The following is a 16258-nucleotide window of genomic DNA, read 5'->3' on the forward strand; positions in this document are numbered from 1 at the left end:
TGGGAATTTAAGTATAATTTTTTTAATTATTTTCCGACGGAAAATTCCGTCGAAAATTGTAAATTCCGACGGAAAATTCCGTCGTAATTTTCCGACGGACTATAATTCCGTCGGAAATTGTAAATTCCGACGGACTATAATTCCGTCGAAAATTGTAAATTACGACGAAAAATTCCGTCGGAAATTAAAATTTCCGACGGAATTTATAGTCGTCTGAAATCCGTCGGAAATTTCACTTTTTGCGACGAAAATTCAGGTCCGTCGGAACAAGTCCGTCGTAATTTTCTTGTTTTCTAGTAGTGTTCGTGGTTGTAGATCGTCGGCGTTGTGGTGTTGGGTTTCGTGGTTGCAGATCAGTGGCGTCGTGGTGCTGGGTTCGTAGGGGACTAGGTTTGTGGGTTGCTGGGTGCATGGGGTGGTGGTGGTGCGTTGGCGGTGCTGGGTGGTTTCGGTGATGCTGGTGGTGGCGGTAAGTGGTTTGGGTGATGCATGGTGGTGTCGGTGGTGGTGGGTTATTTAATTTAATTAAGGTTGAATTTGGTTTTTTTTTTGGTGTAGGGGGGGTTGGATTAATAGTTAAGCATATACCCTTATTTTTCCATAATCATGTTTTCAATCTTTTGCCTCGGCTTCGCAAATCCTCCCAAAGTTGCAAGTAACTTGAATTGGAGGTAGTATAAAATATTGATTTTATTTTATATGTAACAGTTAGTCAGTTGTTACTTTACTAAACAATCATACCTAAATTATCAATCTTCACAGCTACAGCTTGTTGACAGCTAACATCTACCTTAACAACTATATTTATCCAAACACGCCATAAATCACTAACTTATATTATCCCTTAGTTAACACCACACTATCACCTAATTCCTCTATTCTTTTTTACTTGACCTGTTTCTTTTATCACGCTTGCCAATGCAAAACTTTAGCGATCAATAACTTTAATTCTTCATAAGTAAAAATTATAAAAGTTGTATATTACGATAATACTTATTGAGACGAATTAAAAAAGATATCATATGAATATATTTTTCCTTACCTATCATTCACAAAAGACGGTCAAAGGAGAGGCGGTAAATAGTGTAAAAGTTAAAGCGAGTCAAGTAAAAAAGAACGGAGGAAGTAGATAACACCACACCATCACCTAGATAAGCCGATCCGCTAGAATCATCCATACAAAGCTACTATCATACCTTACCTTTTGTTTTGATTGGTTATTGCCTGTTGGGCAATAAGCCAAAATACATATGACATGACATGTGTATCGAATTTAATAACTATGGTTTGCCTTTAAGCGCAATCATGAGGCCTTCCAAAGGGAAGTTAGTGATGTATGAATAAATTCATAACGAGGGGCATGAGGGTCATTTCACGTAAATGCATTTCTGAATTTAGAGTAGTACCACTCGGTGATCAATTGTATCAATAGATAATTAAATGGTATCATTGAACATTTCAGTGGTACTATCTATGTATGTAGTAGTACTATATATTCATTCAGTGATACTCACTACGTGTAGAAATAGTATCACTACATAGTCAATGGTACTATCTAAGCTTTCAACGATACATTTAAAAAATGGCCCCACTTACCCATCTCTCTCCTCCTTTCTCTCACCTCCATGTGCTTTTTAATATTTTAGTATTTGTTATGCATTTGCAAATGCATAACTAACCTCCCTTACTACTTCCTCGCGTAATCATATACATTTACATAAAGTAATTATTCATGAATTTTATGATTTCACACATACATTTAGAGGAAAAATTGAAAAGAATAATCCCACTTTTGACACATCTTTTCAAAATAATCCAACCTTTGCGTATTCTGAAAATAATCCCACCTTTATACCTCATATTCTCAAAATGAGTCTTTTACCTATTAGTGAAATTGGTAACCGGTTTTAAAGGTATTTTGCCACGTGTTGTCTTCTAATTAGTTGTTTTTATTTATTTATTTTTTAAAAAAATTAAGGGAATAAAGAAAAAAAAACTTCTTCTTCCTTGCTTTGCGGCCCTGCCAGAGCCACCCCTCCCTCATCAGATCGGCTGCCCGCCGGAACAGGCAGAAGCCGACCAACCAGACCTAACCGTAGGATTCCCTCCCACCTTATTCATCACCACCACCATATCCCGCTTCAACCCCTATTCCCTTTGCCGCAAATTACCGGTGGAGGTCGGTTTTAAGGCAGGTCTAGTGCGGTTGTGTTTCGATCTAGTTGGGTGGGTTTCGGTCTAGTTGGACAGGTTTCGGTCCGATGTGACAGGTTGTCGAGTGGGCTAGGGTTCGAGCTAATGGGGTGGGTTTCGGTCTAGTGGGTGGCGCCTTGCTGGGGGTGTCGGGTGTAGGGGCTTTCGGTGTGGGTGAGCAGTTGGACTAAGGGGATTTTGTGGTGGTCAAATCAGAGGGGTTAGGTTAAACAGGTTGTAAGTTAAAAGGATCATTTTAAGCAGATGCAAGGTAAAGGTGGAATTATTTCCAGAATTCGCAAAGGTGGGATTATTTTGAGAAGATGTGCTAAAGGTGGGATTATTCTTTTCAATTTTTCCAAATTTAAATGGATTTAAGTAAGAGAGATAAATAATAAAATATACTAGTGTAAAGTAATCAAATATATATATTAAAAAAAAACATTTTAAAAAAATAACACTCATAAGAAAGAAGTGATCCATTTAAAAATAAATAAATAAATAAATAAAGTTATATACTACTATTAATATTATAAACAATTTTAGCATGTCAGGACACTTAAAAACAAGGACCATCATTGGGCTTGGCCCCTCGTGTGCACCAAATAAAAAATGAGCCTTCACGGTTTACGGATAAATAATAAAAAAAGAAATCTCTATCGTTCTTTCAAAAAAAAAAAGAAATCTCTACAATTTGTTGAACTTCTCTTTCTATCACTGTATTTCAAAATTTGTTTCTTCAATATCCTTGAATTTCAAGAAACAAAATGAATATGAAATTTGTAACTCATCTAATTTTAGTATTAACGATGAGTTTGGTATCATTTGGGTTGTCTAACAATTATCATACCGCTCCATTTACAAATTCAAATACATCGCATTCAAATTCCAATTCATATACTGTTCGATTTCTACCAGGCTTCCCTGGAATTCTCCCTTTCAATCTTCAAACTGGGTATGTTTTTATATACGTCGATTACTTCCCCTGTTTTTTTTTTTTTTTTAATTGTATTATGCTAGAAGTTATTGGGAAAATTAAATGTTTTTTTTTTTTTTTTGAAAAAGGAAAAATTAAATGTTGTTAATTTAACGGTTCTTTTACTCTAACTACTTGTAATTATAAGCTCAGATGCGTGCTTCTAGTTATTATAACATTTATACATTATACTCTTCTGCATCATTGATTAATTTTTTTTTTTTTTTGGGTATCATATTTTGAATTACAAGCAGATGTGTAATTTGATTGAGAAAAATATGCAAAACATTAGATTTATATTTTGTTTATAATGCTACCTATTTTACAAAGTTTTATGTATGACTTGTTCTGTCTCTAGAAAAATGTATGATTCTTGTAAATAATGAATGATTAAACATAATTTGATGATAAAAAATTGTTAAGCAAATACAAGAACATATTTGAGCAGTAAATGTTAAACATTTATAAGATTTTCGTAATTGTTTAAGAATCAAAAGTCATAATAAGTTTTACCATAAGTACTCCCTCCGTTTTTAAATACTTGTTCCACTTCTCTTTTCCGACCGTTTTTAAATATTTGCTCCATTTTCTTTTTTGAAAAGCTTTTACAAAATTTAATTCATTTCTCACACTTAGTGGACCCAACATAGTATTCTCTTTCATCCTATTCTTCTACTACTTTTATTTTTTTATAATTTTTTATTTTCTCAACTACCCCACCACCTCCATATTTTATTAATTTTTCCAATTTCTCCTAAAACTCCGCGTATGAAGAAATGGAGCAATATTTAAAAACGGAGAAAGTATATAGGAAAAAAAAAAACAACAACAACAACTGTATATAGAAGTGGTGGTTATATTGACTAATTTAGTAAATAATAATGTGTAAACACGAACAAAACTCAGCAACGTCATGTTACTTGCTAACTCATGGTGACACATAGAGATATGGCAAGAATTTTTGTGGTCTTTAGTTTTTTTTGGATAAATTGTAAGGTTCTTATTGATAACCTGATTTGTGCTCTTTAGATAATGTGACAAAATGAAGATATGTGGAGTAGAATCTAGAATTAAATTAAATACTACCTCCGCTCCACTTTACTCGCAATTTTGAGGGGGTTTGCGGAGGCCGAGGCAAAACTTTTAAGGGGTGAATTAGAAAAAGTAAGGATATGTAATTAGGAGTTAAAATTGGAGGGAATACTTGTGGTCCCATATTTTTGACTTTTGTAAGGGGTTGTACTTTAGTGAAAAAAGTGGGAAATTCCCACCCTTTTTCTATGGCAGCTTAAGGAATTAGGGGCGAAAATTTTTGAGAAGATTCTTTCCCTCCCAAAATTTCCCAAAATTTCAAATCTTTAACCAAATTCCCCCAAATTTCAAAATTTTCCATAAATTTCAAACAAAAGGCCCTATATAAAACCAAGGCTTCTCTTCCGATTCTCCATTTTCAAAAGCCAAGTTTTAGGAGAATTGGGGAGGGGGGAGAATTAATTCAAGTAACATCACCACAGAAATTAGCTTAGTAAGTACAAAATACAGACAGCCCTAACAAATTACAAACCATCTAAAATTTGATTAGTTAAATCCTAATTCCTAGAGCTGTGTTAGTAGATGCAGCTTCAATAATTACAGGAATAGGCTCCGTTGACTACCGTCTAAAAACCACCAGCCGCCACTTCATCACCAAAAATCAATCCTGAAATTTTTTCAAAAGAGAAGGGACTCATGAGAGAGTTCATACACGAACTTATGGATGAGTTAATTCAACAGGATCATCTCATGGAAGATGAATTCATCGAACAACAAATCAACCAAGCAGATTATCAAGGGTCATCTGATTCAGACCATGAACATGAGCAATATCATGAAGGTAATGATGCTGATGGGTATGATGCAGATGATGATGCAAACCAAGAAGAGCTACAACACAATTGCAGACCAACAAGAGAGATGACAGTAGAACAGAAAAGAGCAATTGTTGAGGAGATTATGTTGCACATGGAGGGGGACTCACTGCCAAGAGGCTTTTTAGCCAATTTGGCAAGAAAACATTCAGTGCACAAATCTACAGCAACAAGATGGTTTCAGGTAATAAAACATTCTCTAGCTCAAGGTATTGTTGTTGATGTTAATACAAAAAAATTAGGTAGGACAGGACGCAAAGCAAAACAATACACAAATGAGTTTATGACATCTGTACCATTGTACAAAAGAACAACTGAAAGGGGATATGCTGGTGCACTGAAAATACCCAAACCAGCATTGCATAGGCTAAGGTAGCAAGGCAGGCTAAGAACACACACTAGCACAAATTACCCAGCATTGACAGAGAAGCACAAAGTGTCAAGACTTAAATGGGTTTTAAGTCTAATAAATCCTGTACCAGCAATTGGGACCCAACATTTAGTGATATGCAACAATGGATACATTTAGATGAGAAATGGTTCTACATCAATCCAGAAACAAGAACCTTCTACCTACTTCCAACAGAAGATGATCTATATAGGGCTTAACAATCAAGGAGGTTCAAGATCAAAGCAATGTTTATGGGAATGATAGGTAATCCATTGTTTGATACTGAAAACAACATGATACATGATGGGAAATATGACCTTTTTCCTTTTGTAAAGTATGAAAGAGCTAAAAAGAAAAGCAAGAACAGAGATGCAGGGACTCTAGAGACAAAGGCAATTCAAAGTGTCACAAAAGAGTGCATAAGGGAGATGCTGCTAACACATGTTATCCCAACAATCTATGAAAAATGGCTACAGCAGTTGCCAAAGGACATAATCATCCAATGGGATAATGCTAGGCCTCATCAGGTACCAAAGGATGAAAAATTTCAAGCAGCTTGTCATGCACATGGATTCAACATTCAATTCATATTCCAACCAGCTCAGTCGCCAGAAACAAATGTTTTAGATTTAGGGTTGTTTAGTGTCATTCAATCATTACAATATCAATCTTTTCCAAGGAATCTAGATGACTTAATCAAGGAAGTGGCTAGAGCATTTCAAGAATTTGATCCTATACTAAACAAGTACACATGGATCACACTTCAATCCTGCCTTATTAAGATTCTGGAAAAGCAAGGTGGTAATAACTTCTCTCCCCCACACATGAAGAAGAGAAGCTTGGACAGTCAAGGACTATTACCACAACTACTTCAAGTAGACAAGGATCTAATAGGTCAAGTTGTCCATTTTTTGGACACAGTCACAATTACAGGAGATGATGAAGGGCACATGGAAGTAGATGCAGACTGATAAATGTGCCTTACTTTTGGAAGACAAGTATTAGGGGACTCATAATTGACTGCCACATATAACCTTTTCCTATTCAAACAACTTTTTGTGTTAGATTATGTGTAGGTTATGTGTACTTTTGCTAGATACAACTTGTTTATTTTTTTGGCAGTCATGTAATCAGTCAAGTTCAAATATTTTGATTTAACAAACATTTACATGTTTTATTCTGTCCGTGTTTCATTTTTAGAGCCTATTATTTCCATCAGAAGGGTTGTGATTTCAGTAGCTATCAGATGAGTCCCAAGTAGCTATCAGATGAGTCCCATCATCATATGGAAAACCAAAAGGGGTATGCATGATAAAAAAAAAAGGGACTCAATGCATTAAAGGCAGAAGACAAGGGTCACAAATGAACATTTCCATGGCAAGTAGGTGATGGTTGACAAAAGCAGCAGGGGACTCATTCTCAACAACCACAATCAACCAATCAACTGTGAATTCCACCAATGCAACAAACATATATTGGCAATTGAACTACTCCAACTAATGCAAACACCACCAAATCAAGCACTACCAAACAACACCATCCCATAACATAAATCAAATTCAATCAAACAACAAACTTGTCCCAAAACACCAGAATTTTAACAAACAGAAACCAACATCTATCAGCCACCATCATCCCAAAACAGAGAGGCTAACAACAATTACTACACAGTTACTCCAACAGTCATGCATCAACTAATCATGTCACTAAAATCACAGTCATTACCCATAATTAAGTACTCACACAATCATCAACAACAACCCACAACAACAACTTGTAAACAACTAATTGCACAGCACAAGCACAAACAGAGAGAATCATAAAAAAATTAGGGTTTATAGATTATACGCTGCGCATTCAATTACGAGGGGGGTTGAACTGAGGGTAGTAGATCTGCAGGTAAGCCTCAATCACTTCCTCCCTCGTCATGCCGTCTGGAGAACCAGATTTGATGCGTTTTGCGCCAGAGGAAGGGCCATCGTCACGCTCATGGGACTCCGGTGGCTTAACCACCTCAGAAACCTCCAAATCTACTAGGGTAGACTCCCCTATAGCAGATCCGGTGGCTGAAACCTCCACCTCAGTCACTGGAGACCCAGAACCCCCAGCAGAAACAACCGCAGCAACCACGGAACCCTCACTAGCAGGAACCACCTCAGACGGTGGCTCATCACGAGCACCAGCCTCAGAGAACACCAGCTTCGGCGGCTCCTCATCGTTGTCATAGTCAGTGAGTTTCGCACCACGGATCCGCCTCCTCGCAATCACAGAAGCACGGCGAATGGGTTTCATCACATCCGTTCCACGACGGGGTTTGTAGGTAACGCTACCAGATCGGCGACTGGAAGCACTGTTTCAAGGGTTTCATGGAAAGTTAGATCTAGGTTTTAGTGACTAGGAGAAGCCATTGACAGAGGAATTGAGAGAAAACAAACCAAGGAAGACAGAGAGAGAGAGAGAGAGGATTGGATTCGGCGAGTGATGAGAGAGAAAGTAACAAGTAGGGTTTAGGTGGGAGGGATTTATTTTGGAGAATTCTCCAGAATAAATGAACTCCAACCAATTCATCAGATGAATTGTATGAGGAGCATTCAATTCAGGCAGTTGGGGAGTTGCTGAATTTGAAGGGTTGGGGTATAATTTTGGTGGGAATGATTAATTTAATTAATCAGTTTTGTTTATTAATCAGATAAGGTTAGTAGTATAACTAATTTGAATTATTAAAAAAATAAGGGTACAATGGTAATTTTACATAAAAAAATTTGCTAAAAAATGAAAGAAATGGGAAAGTTGCAAGTAATTTAGACCACCCCAAAAAGGAAATAGTTGCGAGTAAAGTGGACCGGAGGTAGTAAAATATTGCATTTGGTTGGGACCGACTCCCGCATTTGGTATGTTAACTGTAGTCAACTAATGAAAGGGAAAATTGGGAGAGAGGTTTTAATGTTTTATAGGTGGATAATTAAGAGAAAATAAGTAAGGTTGTTAGAATTTCCATGAATGAAGAGTATTTAAATAAAGTTGACTAGCCTCTCCTCCTTTTTCCTCTTTTCTCTCTCCAAAATCCTAGCCTCCATTGTTGAATTTTGAAAGGGCTTCCATCGATTTTAATCGGTGGAAAACCCCAATCCTTGTTTCTTTATTGTTTTTTTTAGGTTTATAATAATGTTACCTCCTTTTGGGAGGAACTTTTCTCCCTAAAAAAAAAAGGGTTTCCGATCTCCTTCGAAATATAATGGTTTTTCGACCTCCTTCGAAAGACAAGGTTTATCTCCTCTTTTCGAGGGAGAAACTTCTTAATTTTGAATCCATGGTAGCAGATCTGATGAATTGTCGTGAAATTATTTCGTTGGTGAAAAAGTTATCAAGTTTTCGAATACGAAAACATCCTCATGACTACAAAGGATCGTTAGATTGTCTCTCCAACAAGGCTGTAATTTTCAGCGATCCGCAGTGCAAGATCTACTCGACGATCGTAGTTTTTATGAAGGAAAATTTTATTTGATTCAATATCTTATGTATTTATTAACGTCAAATCTCTATTGTAGATGTCATATGACTTTTAATTAATGAAATATTTTTGCTATTCAGAAAAAAAAAAAAAAAAAGTTGACTAGTACAACCTTACAATACGAATTAATTATAGGTAAAGTATTCCTTCCATCCCCAAAACTTCGACCCCTTTTGGTCTAATTTTAGTCCCAAATTAATCGATCCATTTGCATTAAAATACCTATCAATTTACAACAATATTTGTGCAAAATTAGTTTCCCATATAAAATTTTGTTTTTCCATGTATTTTTAATACTTTATCTCTCTACTTTTTTTACAAATTATGAAATTAAAATTGATAAAAATAATCCCAACTTTGCCTTATTTGCCAAAAATAATCCTAACTTTCGATTTTTTTTAATAATTCGAACTTTAATATAAATTTGCCTTCAATGGTCCCTAACCGGTCATGTAAATTTTTGTAACAAGTTATCTGACATGTGTTGGCATCTGATTGGTTAAAAAACAAAAATTAAAATAGTTTAATTTTTAATATTTTAAAGAAAAATTAAAAAAATTATTAATAAATAATTAAAAATAAACCTCCCACCGACCAAACCACCTTTTGCCAGTGCCCACCACACCAGCCTGATCCCCTGCCCCCCAAGGCCCCAACTCGAACCGAGTCTAGACCCATCTTCCACCGTGACGGCATCGCGCCAACCCCCTCCCTATGAGGGGCTCATTAGCCCGAAGGGGCACAAAACATATATCGCCCCCCCCCCCCCACCCTAGGGGCTCGGCCGCCCCAATGGACGTCAAACATAACAATAAATACAAGTATACATAAGTTAGCCATAACAATTTGTTTCTTCATTGATGTTGCTTCAAATACATAAGTCTACATGTTTTTTCACAGACACTTGTCACCCAAGAGGCTCTTAGGAAGCGTCAATTATATCATCTCCCATCCTAGGTGCTCATTATAGGCTGATCCGAGCACGTACCATTCCAAAACATGCCTAAAAATGAGACCGTAATAAAAAAAAAATGGCATTTTCACCATGGTAGAAGCATTTTTTCGCAATTTTGGTGGGCCGAATGCATCAAAGTTTTTCATGATCGTCTATCTAGAAGGGGCTCATTAACCCTAAGGGGTGTCAGACACATCATCATCTATCCAAGGGGCTCATTAGCCCTAAGGGGTGTTAGACACATCATCGCCCATCCAAGGGGCTCATTAGCCCTAAGAGGCGTGAGACACATCATCGCCCATCCAAGGGGCTCATAAGCCCTAAGGGGAGTCGGGCACATCATCGCCCATCCAAGGGCCTCATTAGCCCGAAGGAGCACCAAACAGGGCTCAATAGCCCAAAGGGGTACCAAACTTATATCGCCCCCCACCCCCCAGGAGCTCGGCTACCCCAAAGGGCGTCAAACATAACAATAAATACAAGTATACATAAGTTAGCTATAACAATTTGTTTATTCATTGATGTTGCTTCAAATACATAAGTCTATATGTTTTTTCACAAACACTTGTCACCTAGGAGGCTCTTAGAAAGCGTCAATTATATCATCGCCCATCCCAGGGGATCATTATGGGGTGATCCGAGCACGTAACGTTCCAAGACATGCCAAAAAATGAGACCGTAATCAGAAAAATGACATTTTCACCATGCTAGAGGCCTTTTTTTGCAATTTCGGTGGGCCGTTTGCATCAAAGTTTTCCATGATCGCCTATCTAGAAAGGGCTCATTAATCCTAAGGGGTGTCAGACACATCATAGCCCATCCAAGAGGCTCATTAGCCCTAAGGGGTGTCAGACACATCATCGCCCATCCAAGGGCTCATTAGCCCCTAAGGGGTGTCAGACACATCATCGCCCATCCAAGGGCTCATTAGCCCCTAAGGGGCGTCAAACACATCATTGCCAATCCAAGGGGCTCATTAGCCCTAAGGGGCGTCAGACACATCATCGCCCATCCAAGGGGCTCATTAGCCCGAAGGTCCCCTTCCCAGGCCCTTTTCGCTTCCCCTGTCATGATTCCGCCCCATCCCTTTCCTCTCTTGATCCTGGCTCGTTTCCCTTCCCTCATTTGATTCCAGCCGTCCTTTTCTTAGCGCTCCCACTCCCATCGCCCTAAAAACACGAGTTTGGGTGGTTATGAGTTGGGGGTCCTGGTGGTTGTGATGGGGTTTCGAGTTTGTTGGTTGAGGGGTGGGAGCTTTCGAGTCAGGTTGTTGTGGTTTGGGTGGTGTTTTGTTTACAGTGGTTGTGGTGGGGGTAGGTGTGGAGCTGGTGGCTCAGGGAAGGTAGGGTGGTGGAGGTGGCTGGGTTGGTGTTGGTGGTGGCTAAGGTGGTTTGCAATTTTAATTTGGTTACTTTTTTAATTATTTTGAAAGTAATTATTTTTAAAATTGTTAGTTTTAAATTTGTTTATTAAGTTTATTTAATAACTAACAATCATTTTTAAAAGTTCCTCCATATCTTGGATAGGCCAGCAAAGCCAAATGAGAGAATATATAAGTTTATTTTCATGATAAAAAAAAGTGTTTATTTAGTGACATTTGTGTAAATAAATCAACAATTTTTATTAATTGCGGGTTCACCAAATGTATATTTATGAAAATATCATGTTAAATGAGATATTTTATTGATTTATTTACAGAAATGCTATTGGATAAACTATTTTATTTATCATGAAGATGAACTGAGCTTCCTCGCCAAATAGATTGCTTATCACTCTATATTAAACTACTACCTCTGTCCCCGAAAGAACGACCCATTTGACTAATTTTAGTCCCAAAAAGAATGACCCATTTGCATTTAAATCTCCACCAATTTGCAATAATATTTGTGCAAAATTAGCTTCCCCATATAAAATTTTGTTTCTCTATGTATTTTTAGTACTTTCTCTCTCTATTTTTTTACAAACCCCATGTAAATTTATCTTTCCAATATACTTTTACTTCTTTTTATTTAACTTTTTTAATACCCTCAAAATCAACCCAAATGGGTCGTTCTTTCGTGGACGGGGGGAGTATATATAGGGCTGAGCAAAACTACCCAAAAACCGAAAACTCGAAAAACCGATCCGTAACCGTTCCGAAAATTAGGGTACCCGATCCGATAACCATAACGGTTCGGGTACCCGTTCCGATAATTTGTTATCGGGTATGGTTATGGGTATCATTTTAAAATTAACGGTTACCCGATCCAATCCGATAAGCATTTTTTTGCTTTTTTTCCCTACTTAAATCTATTAATATAAATATAAACTTTTACTTTACTTCATAATCACTTTATAATATCAACGATTAATAATATTATTAATAATTTGGTCACGATCATATGATATTGGTTTTAATTAGTTGTAAATTATATCATAATAACTACATAATTAAGTTTAATTATCATTATTGGATATCTTATTGGGTACCCGATAACCTATCCGATAATCCGGGTACCCGAACTTATTGGTTCCGGTTATGGGTATCACTTTTAGTGATTTTGGATATCGGGTACCCAAACCGTTAGTATTAACGGTACGGGTACCCGTCCTATGCTCACCCCTAAGTATATATTTAATAATAGTTTTATTTTTCTAAATTAATGATATGTTTGACACTTGACAATTTGACACTAACCATGTCAATATGTCATTATTAGAACTGTCAATTCGGGTAAACGGGTCGGGTTAGTGTGAGTCGGGTCATCTCGGGTCGGGTCAATATGGGTTACTGTCATAACATATGCGGGTCGAGTTCGGGTTGGGTCATGCTTGAGTCGGGTCATACATATTATCGGGTTTGGGTCGGGTTTATAAAATCTCAGGTTACATTCGGGTCGGGTGAAAATTAGGTCGGGTTAAATTCGGGCCTTTACGGGTTTAAACGAGTTAGGGTCGTTCTCGAGTTCGAGTCAAGTCAATTATTTACGGGTTATAATCAGGTTGGGTCATTCTCGGGTTCGGTTCAAGTTAATAATTTGCGGGTTATAATCAAGTCGAGTTATTTTCAAGCGGGTCATTCTCGGGTTTGAGTCGGGTTCGATTCAAGTCAATAATTTGCGGAAAACATATTTTGTCCCTGAAATTTGTCCCTAAAAACATGTTGTGAAACTAACCTCATAAAATTCAAAGTGAAATATTGAAGGAATAGAGTTAGGATTCAATTTTCATTCCAATACCAACATGAGATAACGACCTATACATATTGATTCAATAACAAGTCGGGTTGAATTTGGGTAGGGTCAATAACAAGTTGGGTTGATTCGGGTCGAGTTTGTAACAGGTCAGGTTGAAATTCGAGTCGGGTTTGTAGCAAGTCGGGTTCAATTCGGGTCGAGTTAGGAACAGGTCGGGTTGAATTCGGGTTGGGTTAGGAACAGGTTGGGTTGAATTCGGGTTGGGTTAGGAACAAGTTGGGTTGAAGTTGGGTTTTGACGGGTTAAAAACGGGTTTGGGTCAATTTCGTTTCAGGTCGGGTTCGGTTCAGGTCAATAATTTATAGGTTATATTCGGGTCGGGTCGTCGCTAGGTCGGTTAATGTTCGGGTTCGGGTCTCAAATACTCGGGCCAACTCGGGTTTAGGGTTGGTTTCAAGTTGGGTTCGGGTCACCATTTTTTTCGAGTTCAGGCAGGTCGGATTAGGGTCGGTATTTCGGGTCGGGTCAGCTTTTGACAGCTATAGTTATTACATGTTGGTCTAGTCTACGGGGTGAGGATGCTTTATTAGGCTAATAAATCGTTTGGTCCATATATTAATATAGTATGTTATGTAATTTTAATTTATAGGGTTTCCCCTCGTTTGCACAAAAAAAAAAAGAATAAATTTATTACTTTGTTGGGTAGCATGAATATAATAATTTAATTTCAACAATATAATTGTAGATACATTGGAGTTTGGGAGGAGCAAATGCAGCTATTTTACTACTTTCTAAAATCCGAGAATAACCCAAAAACAGATCCACTTTTGGTTTGGTTTGCTGGTGGACCTGGTTGCTCTTCCTTTACAGATCTTGTTTTTGGACATATAGGTAATAAATCCACTTCTTAATTTTTTTTTTTCCCCTTCTTCTCATAATCTTACTTAACTTTAATTGTCTTTTTTTTTTTTGGTCCATTTGATAATTGATAACAAATAATTGTAATAAAATTAATTTAATTATAATAATATGTACAAAAATTTGTAACTATTAGTTTATGCCTATAGTAGTTATATATAAAAATTATTACTTTGTAAAAAATGTATAATTGTTTCCATCACTTAAGGCCTTAAGGGTTTCTATTGCATACAGAGTAGTAGTAATTATACGAAGTGTATGCTATTTTTTTTTTGTAATATTACAATTACATTCATTAATTTGGATTTTTCCCTTCATTTAGTATCTATCTCCTACCAAATGGAGGCATGAAGCCATAAGAATTTAAATATGTTGGCACACAAAAGTACACAACCCTATTTTCAAAAAGAAAAAACATAGAATAAGTTAAAATATAAGCTTTAATTAAAATATAAGCTGTATTATATCCTAATAAATTAATGTTGTGATGGCAAAAAAGGTCCTCTATCCTTCAACATATCATCACAATGGGAGGATGGTTTACCGACACTTGAATCAAATCCTTATTCTTGGACCAAGGTAATCCAACTATCTATCTATTTATCACCACGATTTTTATGTACATATAGCTAGTTTATCTATATTGCTCTAAGAAAAGTTGCCTCTGTTATAGATTAACTCGAACACTATTATGAGTTCACATTTTGTCAAAAAAAAAAAAATAAATAAAAAAAAAAATCAAGTTCATTGTTTTATGTGATAAGTCGATGATATGTTATCAATTATAAACTTCACATTAAATTAGATGTGAGACCATCATCACTCATGGTATAAAAAAAAAAAAAAAAATTACCACCACACTTTCTCTCTCCTATATGCATTAATTATACAATTAATTTCATTATAATTATATTTTATTTTATTATTGGAAATAACTAATTAATGTATGTAAAGTTAATTAAATAAAATAAGCAATTTAGGTAGTAAAAAGCAAATTCGAAAAAATATATAAAACTATATCAATATGGGTCTCTATGTGTAGGTCTTGAAAAATTATGAACAATGGTAATTTTTTCATAATTATTTACTTTATAATTTTTTCTTAAAATGCAATTGAAAAAAATATTTAAAAGATACATGATAATCATGCCACATGACGTGACCTGGTTGGCTTATGGTACACGGGGACCAAAGCAAATGTTTACCATGGGATGGTATATACCATCTCATAGTATAATTTTACACCACCATCGTAGTAAAAATAATCATATTTTGGATGAATATTTTTGCACCGCGATATAAAATTAGGATTTTTTGACATTTGCTACCACCTAAAACGCCTCGCTTCAGATTCGCTATCGTTTTTTTTTTTTTTTTTTTTTTTAACCACCCTAAACAAAGTTTGTTAGAAATCACTACCGCTTCCGTTAAATTTATTTTTTTAAAAAAAAGAAAAAAAACCCAGCCAACCCCTCCCCTCCCCCCTGCCGGCGGCCGACGCCGGCGACCTCATCTCTTTCCTTTTCCCCCACCCACGAAGCCAACCCCCCTCCCATTCCCACTCACCCACGAAGCCAATCCCACCACCCATAAAGCCCCCACCGAAATTAGCCCCCCTCCCCGTTACCTCCATCGAAAGCGACCCCCCTCCTCTTCCCCCACCCAAAAACCGACTCTCCTAACCCTAAACCACCAGCCCGAAACCACTCTTAACGGGTTTTAGGGTTTCTCTCATGGTGGTTTTTAGGTGATGGTTTAGGGTTAGGGGTGGTCGAAAAGGGTAGGAGAAGGAGAGGGGCGTCGATTCCGGTGGAGGGAACGGGGATCGGGGGGTTGAATTCGGTGGGGGTTGGCTTCGGTGGGCGGGGGAAAGGGAGGTGGGGGTTGGGTTCGTGGTGGGGGCAAAGGGAGAGGGGTTAGCTTCGTGGGTGGAGAAAGGGAGGGGGTGCAGTCGCCGGTGCTAACCGTAGTTTTGGGCGTCGGCCACCTGCAGGGGGGAGGGGGTGGCAATTGAGGGGAGGGGGTGGTAATGGGGTTGCTAGACGGTGGTTCGGCCCCCACTACTAGAAAACAGGAAAATAGCGACGGACTGGTTCCGACGGACCCATTATTCCGTCGGAAAAATTGAAATTTCCGACGGATTATAATTCCGTCGAATATTTCCGACGAATTTTACAAATCCGTCGGAAATTTCCGACGAAATAATAATCCGTCGGAATATATGTGCTTTC

The 16258-nt window shown here is 37.3% G+C and overlaps 1 protein-coding gene across 2 annotated transcripts in view; it reads left to right on the plus strand.

Moving 5' to 3' along the window:
* The first annotated feature begins 2782 nt into the window (after positions 1-2782).
* LOC145631916 (serine carboxypeptidase-like 16) overlaps positions 2783-16258 on the plus strand; it is a 30339-nt gene continuing 16863 nt past the window's right edge. For both annotated transcript variants that reach the window (XM_081684146.1, XM_081684145.1), the window contains exons 1-3: positions 2783-3148; positions 13855-14000; positions 14527-14606. In XM_081684146.1, the coding sequence (XP_081540272.1) occupies positions 2961-3148; positions 13855-14000; positions 14527-14606 (414 nt within the window). In that variant the 5' untranslated portion in view covers positions 2783-2960. The remainder of the gene's footprint in view (positions 3149-13854; positions 14001-14526; positions 14607-16258) is intronic.

The sequence above is a fragment of the Chenopodium album genome, chromosome 5 (genome assembly GCF_948465745.1).
Source record: "Chenopodium album chromosome 5, dcCheAlbu1.1, whole genome shotgun sequence".
Classification (NCBI taxonomy): domain Eukaryota; kingdom Viridiplantae; phylum Streptophyta; class Magnoliopsida; order Caryophyllales; family Amaranthaceae; genus Chenopodium; species Chenopodium album.